This window comes from Citrus sinensis, chromosome 4 (assembly GCF_022201045.2).
Source record: "Citrus sinensis cultivar Valencia sweet orange chromosome 4, DVS_A1.0, whole genome shotgun sequence".
Classification (NCBI taxonomy): Eukaryota; Viridiplantae; Streptophyta; class Magnoliopsida; order Sapindales; family Rutaceae; genus Citrus; species Citrus sinensis.
The window spans coordinates 23,184,761-23,192,312 of NC_068559.1; the positions used below are offsets into that span (position 1 = coordinate 23,184,761).

At 34.0% G+C, this 7,552-nt stretch overlaps 1 protein-coding gene across 1 annotated transcript; it reads right to left on the bottom strand.

The window, feature by feature from the left end:
* Positions 1-4,930: 4,930 nt before the first annotated feature.
* LOC102613293 (3-ketoacyl-CoA synthase 6) lies at positions 4,931-7,092 on the bottom strand. The gene has a single exon (XM_052440124.1). The coding sequence runs from the start codon at positions 6,875-6,877 to the stop codon at positions 5,387-5,389; it is 1,491 nt and encodes a 496-aa protein (XP_052296084.1). The 5' UTR covers positions 6,878-7,092; the 3' UTR covers positions 4,931-5,386.
* Positions 7,093-7,552: the final 460 nt, after the last annotated feature.

The following is a 7,552-nucleotide window of genomic DNA, read 5'->3' on the forward strand; positions in this document are numbered from 1 at the left end:
CATCCTGTGATAAGGTTTGACATTTAATAGCATCACTTCCCCACCCCAACTAATTAAGTCCCACATTAGACGTAATCTCAATGTAAAATTTAATTAAAAAAGATTGCGTTTATGTTTAAGGTAAAGGATATTATTCCCACCAATTTAAAAATTATTACAAGTGTAAGTAATTACTGCAAGTTTTTGAATAATGTTTTATAACTATCTCAAATTTTAGTTTTATATCAGCTAGCGATATTCAACAGTTAATTGCATTAACTGTTGTTAAAAAATCTAGAATAATATCTTATGACCATCTCAAGTTTTAGTTTTATTAGTTTATTTATATAATTTCTTCAACTTATGATTGAATTTGGGCAAAATAAATATTAAAAAAAAGTTTTGATTCTGAGTGGCATACTCGTCAATTCATCAACAATTATGATTTTAAACATTCGAAACAAATGCCATCTAGAAGACTTGATTTCAATTTTAAGCCCCTACTAAATAAATATATATAAAAAAAAATCACGAGCGATCATTACTCCCTCCCTAATCTCCATGCACAAAAATTGAGCCGATTCTGTATATTCAGATGCAGTTTCTGCAGCAATATTCATGCGTCGGTTTCACTTTGTCAGGCTGTCTTTATATAAAATGGCAAAAGTTGGAAAACTCTGAAACACTCACCATCAAATATGTTGCTTCTACAACAACTTTATTTGATTACATAATAAATCAAAGTTCAGCACAAGCGTACGGCTAACAGCAAAAGGCTCAATTAATATTCAGGTCTTATGCAGACCATGGAACCAAATATTGCAAGCTATTAAATTTTACAGTGTATGCTTTATGGAGCGTTGGCTGGAGTGACCTGTAAAAGAAACAGAAGAAACTGAATGCAGTACCAATTTTAATTGATATATGTTGCGTTTGACCAATTAAAGAAAATTATTAGCTATTGGAATGGGCGAATTAATTTTCTTTTTAACTCATTTATTGACTAGTAATTAAAGATTTGGTTGAATGACTTTCAAGCATTTTTCTTTAATCACTCATGCGAGTTTGAATTTGTGAAAAGTTAAAGAGTGAAAGAATTAATTTAGATTTTACATATGTCCATTGCCCACGCCTATTTTTTGAAAAAAAAAATAAATGCTTCTCTTTATCTTTCTTCCCAAAACAATTCTTTTAGACTGTTTTATTTTTATCAAAAATGATCAAAATGCACTAATGGGTTTTCGGCCTAGCGGAAGAGAGTCTAGAGATTAGTTGCAGTCCTTCAATTATTTTTTCATAAGTAAGTAGAGACAGTTCCGTAATTAACGAGGGTCATCCGAACAGGTCTTGATTAATGGGCAAACTTAATCAAGACGCTTTTATCTTGTACACTCGTGGTGTCCGAAAGTCAAAGGTGAGCTTGCAGTACAACAATAAAACGAAAGCATTGTGGAATTTGGAGGAAAAGTAATGTTAGTCACTTCCACTCCCCACCACTAAATCCCACTTGACTCTTAAAGTCAAAATAAAATTTTAAAAAATAGTTGATCCGAAAAAGAGAAATTAATTCTGTTTGGGTGGAACTGAAGTGGCGTTAATGGTCGAGTGAGTTAAATCACAATTCTATTCCAAGGTGAATACTTCATTACTTATTAGACAAAATTAATTTTGTCATTCCAGTATTTTTTTTTTTAAAAAAAACCTGAAACTTGACGCTACCCATTGTCGGAGCTGGCGAAACTTGACTGGTGATAGGCCCTCTTATCCTTCCAGCCTTTGCGCGATTCTGACTGCTGACGAGCCCCCATTTAATTTTTGCCCTACATCAACTAATTAGATAACAACGTCATCAGATTGTGGGGTTCCTAGATAGCTACTCACTTTGTATACAACTTGTCTAGTTGTCTGCTTTTCGATTGAAATGCAAGAATAAATTCAAGTCCATCCATAAATAAAAATGTCAACATGCATGAATTGCGAGTTAGAGGGTTTTTCTCTTTAAATTTTGCAGTTGCTTTTCTAATTATTATTTGTTTTTCAAACAACTTTTCTAATTAATAACTTGAGTCACGAGACGTGAGAAAGTTATTAGTTTCTTTGCCGATTGCCATTCGACGGCAGTGAATGTTCAACTAGACACGTGCACACAATTAATCAAGATACAAATAACTCGTTAACTGGTTGTATTTTATATATAATTACTTTCTTTTTATGTACAATTAAAAGAAATTAATTACGGTTTGGCAGTTATCTCGGCCATGACCAACATTTCTGTATAAATGGCGGCGTATAATCAGGAAAGAAATTTAAAAAGAGTGTTAGTTAATGCTGCTTGCCGGCTTCACTGAGCTTTTTCCCCTTTTAAAGTTGGGGTCGTTCTGGCGTCGTTTATCATCAGAAAGGTGGCGAACTACTTTGGTTACTTGATAATTAAATTATCTAATATTAATAATTGTCAATCGGATATTGTCTTGTTCTCTCTCTCTCTATCTTTATCTTCTTATGTTTGTGTAGCCCATATGGGGAAAGACACTTTAGGGACTAAGAGCTGATGATCTTAAATTACATAAACTTTATTATATGACCAGTAATTGAGTGCCATAAGAAATTACAATGTTTATTTCAAAACAATGTAGTACAATGTAGTTGTGTGGATGCAACAAACATATGTGTCTCTATCATGCAATTTGAAATTTTTAAATGGTAAAACTCATTATGTTCTCTTTATTTTTTTATTATTACTTCGACAATTTTTTTTTTTTAAAAAAAGGGTACCAAAACCAAAGGGCAAAAATATTAAAAATTAATGTAATCTCTTAATGTACTTTAAAATTAATTAATATCGTCCTTAGGAATTTAACCAAATAGTTTTCAAGTAAATTTATTTATCTGGACACTCAAAATTTTAATCTTCAATAACCAATTAAAATATTAATTTGTGTACCCTACCCTTTAAATTAATATGCATAAACAGTTTGAAAGTTTCATCAAACTCGCCAGAAATCTCTTTTCAAGACACTGCCTATAAGAAATGAAGAGCTGAACTAACAGAATATTACCTGATTATATGCTTTAGTCAGGATTAGAAAATAATACCTCAAAAAAATGCATAGTGGGATGCGTAACGAAGTTTTATATAAAGAATGTACTTGTCATTTAACACATCGGGGTTTACAAAAAAACTTTATTTTGGCCTGATTTTATTTAAAATTTTTTAAGATGGGAGTCCAAACAAATTTTTTAAACTTCCAAACAAAATTTTTAAACTTCTTTTAATTTTCTCTCAAATTTAAATTCAGGTGGTCAATAAAATTAATAAAATTGTTATTATTCAGTTAAATGCTTATTTTTAAAAAGAAAATATAAAATTATTATTTTTTTAATTCCTACTTATCTCAAAATACGAATATTGGCGATCAGTTAAGAAAGGCTGCTTGAAATTAAGCTGTCGGTCCAATTTTGAGTGCTTTTATTACTTAAATTTTGCCACCTCAATAAATGAAGTGGGGTTTTGGCCAATGGCCATTGTGGCATTCACATACATGTAGCTAGCCTACCCTAATTTAATAATGCAGATGGCTTAATAATGTAGATGCCGTCTTATTATACAACGAACGGCCGATTGGTCCCAAAAATAGTTGTACCCAATACCCATAGAAATACTTCTGATATATACTAACACTTGAATATATGAAAACGTCAACCAATATTAAGGTGAAAGAAACAGGCTTTTCTTTCAGAAAAAACGAAGTCGGTTTGTTGGCCAAACACATTATTACATCAATGCTTTGAAATATTAAAAAAAAAAAAAAAAAAAAAAAAAAACAGAAGTGACGACCTCAATTAGCTGCATGCATTTGAAGTCCACAAATCAAGGAGATTGGATACTGTAAAAATAAATGTATAATATTAACACGCGCTACATTGATGATGGAGTTTAACGTAGGAAAAAAAAAAATGATATTATCTTGAAAGGATAATTATGAGTTATGCCAAATACTGAGTAGAATGGGTGCATGGGATAATAAAGTAACTTTTTAGAGTTATATTTTCAGTTACAGGTGTTTATTTTGAGCTCATAATATATTAATCAAAACTTATAAAGAGACAAATCTAACGTAATACATTATTTCATATTTTCTTTGTGGTTTGGACAGGAAATTCTGTTGCTTTAGTCCCCATTTAGCTAGTTTAAGATTTTTTTTTTAATTTCTTTTAGAAATTTTATCTTTTTTTAGATATCAAATTTAAGTGTCTTTTTTTTTCTTTCTTTCGGCCAATCTTATTTTTAATATAATAATAATAATAATTTAGATTTACTTATTTTAATAAAATCCTAATTTGTTATTCAGACTTATACAATAATATTTCAATTATTCATAAACTTTTGTTTCTCTATCTTTTAGCTTTCTTTACCTTTTCCATTTTGTCACTGACACTAAGAATTCTCATTTTATAAGAAATATTAACATGGTGTTCATTTGTGTCTCTATAATGTACTGAATGAAGTGTGTAATATATATATATATATATTTTTTTTTTTAATTTACTTTTCCACTAGGTATATATAGATGGATGCAATCGACAACCCATGAATGCATTTACTGAAAATTGGAAAATGAACCCCATATTTTATAAACACATACGTGAACGTACAGAGAAGGGTTTTCCAGTAGATGACGTAACTTCATAATTTATACTAAATTCAGTCAAATTTTTGTCTGGAGTTATAAACGACGATGGTGATAAGCATTCGTGCAAAATTTTGCCTTTCTTTTTCTTTTATTTTATAATTAGCAAATAATATTCCTGTTTCTTTTCCTCGACAAACGAATTCCGAAAGCTTATGGGATCTACGAACTACAATCTATCCAATAATTAGAGTGTCTGAAAGTTTTACCATTTTACCAAATGACGCAAATAATAAAAAATATAAAAGAAAATCAGACAATTAAAAATCGATATATCACGTACACATGATATCATATCATAATATTTCCCCCTTTGTACAGCCAATACATGGTAACACATTCGAGCCAGATTACATATATTTAATCCGTGGGGATAAAATAGTTAATCACCCCCATGTCTAGGTTTATTTCAACGCTTGTTTAAACGTTTTTTTTTTTCCAAACACCAATTTGATGTGTTTTTGTTTTTCCTTACATGGTACATACTTGAACACATGTAATGTGCATACGGGACTATATATGGCAGATGCATATATTTTGACAAAGAAAAATTAAAAATGTGCAAAGTAACAAATAGAGCCTAAGTTCACAACACAGCAGCAGCAGCAGCAGCAGCAAATGCAAATCCCAGATCAAATATTATGAGGCAAGAGATTATTCCTAATAACTGTAGCAACCCATAGCAAATGAAACCGAGGAGGCTAATTAAGGGCTTTCTAGAGCTTGACAATTTCGGGAATATGAACTGGGTAACGATCAATGCAATCGGACCAAGGGTTATCCGTCGTCGTTTTAATCGTCTTGTTACACTTCCAGACCGCACTGTTACACTTGAACCCACTGCCAAACGCAATCTGCCAAACTCTGTCTCCCTTCTTCATCCTCCCCTTTTCTTCGATATAGCTCATCTCGTACCAAAGCGACGACGACGACGTATTGCCAAAACGATGCAGTGTCATCCTCGAGGCCTCCACGTGCTCTGCTGACAGCTGCAAGTTCTTCTGCAACTCATCAATCACCGCTCTTCCACCCGCATGTATACAGAAGTGCTCAAACGCCTGCTTGAAATCCGGAATGTATGGTTTCCACTTCGGGTTAAAGATTTTGCGACCGATGAGTGTCATGAGAAACAGCAACTGCTCCGAAGCAGGAAGGACCAGGGGACCAATCGTGGTGATGTTCGATTTGAGAGCTTCCCCAGCTATTGCCATGAGGTCTTTAGACAGCGAAATCCCTACTTTGCCCTCTTTGTCTTCCTCTTCAAACACGCAGCGATAAGCCTTGTCGTCAGCTCCTTTGTGGGTTCGAACCACGTGAACCAGCCGGTACTTGGCTCGGGAACGGTTGCGCCTCCGGTTCGATAACAAGATCGCGGCTCCACCCATGCGGAAGAGGCAATTCGGAAGGAGCATGGCTCGTTCATTCCCTTGGTAGTAGTTCGGTGTAATGATCTCCGTGCTCACAACGACAGCGTTTGAATTCGGATGCACTTGTAGAAGATCCCGAGCTAAGTCGATGGATATAAGCCCGGCACTGCAGCCCATACCCGAAAGATTGAAGCTCTTGATGTTACTCCTCAGCTTGTACTGGTTAATCAACATGGCCGATAGCGACGGCGTCGGCGAGAACAAGCTGCAATTCACGATAAGAATATCGATGTCTTTAGGTTTAAGTCCTGTCTTTTGTAACAGAGAATCCATGGCGGAGAAGATTACGAGCTCGGCCTCGCCTCTGGCGGCTTCCATTGTTGGAGTCGGAGGAATGTAATGAATGGCCGGAGGCAAGCAGGTCTCTTCACCGAGTCCGGATCTTTCGAGTATCCTCATTTGAAACTCAACGCTTTTAGGGTTGTTTTTTAAGATCAGCCTCGAGTGCTCCATGAATGTGGCGAAGGGGACGCGGCACGTGACGGGGGGCTTGTAGCAGGCATAGTCGACGAGGTAGACGTGCCTTGGCTTGGACATGAAGTAAACGGTGGCTATGAATATGATGAGGAAGGATGAGCATAGGATTTGGACAAGATCGAAGTGAAGAGATTTCCAAAGGTTGAGAATTTCATAGGGGCCCAAGCGGAGGACCTCGATGAGAATTGCAACCATAATAGGTACGAGCAAGAGATAAAGAATGTGATTGACCAGATATTGGTAGCCCAGTTTAACATACTTGAGCTTCACCGAGTTGGAGAAATCAGGCAAGATTTGAGGCATTTTTTTTTTTTTTTTTTGGGCTCTTGATTTTATTTCGTTCGTGAAACTGAATTGCGTGCAAGAGAGAAAATCTGTTGCGAAAGAGAAGAAGAGATTTGAGGGAAAAAGAGGGGGATGGTGGGGATTTAAAGGCAAACGGGACCGGGGCAATGAAGGTGGCAGATGAGAAGATTTAATGAAGGGTTTCACGTCACTCAACGCTCACTTAACTTAGTATTAATTTTCATAACTCTCCGTCTATCCTTTTTTTTCATTTCTTTTTTTTTTTGTATTTTTTTTATTTCCAGTTGTAACAATACCAATCAATACAACCTGTTGGGATTTTTTGAATATCCGTGCTTTTATGTTTGTGCTGGTTTTTTTCTTTTTCTGTGTGTAATTTATTAATTTGACCAATGATGTGATTGTTATCGTTGGTTTCACACTATATAACAATGACCTAATGATGAAGATACAATAAAATATTATTATTATTATTATTATTATTATTATTATTATTATGTTAAAACACTTGGGAAATATTCTGTTGAGAGTATTAATTGAATAATTGTTCCAAAACAAGATATTGTTTACTTCTTAATTTACACAAGCGACTGGAATAATTTTAAAATACATAGAAAATAATATAATTAACTAATATATATCTTATATGTGTAATTGAATTTAATATAACTA

What these genes read in the sequence shown, in the direction of transcription:
- LOC102613293 (XM_052440124.1), bottom strand. Translation starts at nt 6,877, where the DNA reads ATGCCTCAAATCTTGCCTGATTTCTCCAACTCGGTGAAGCTCAAGTAT.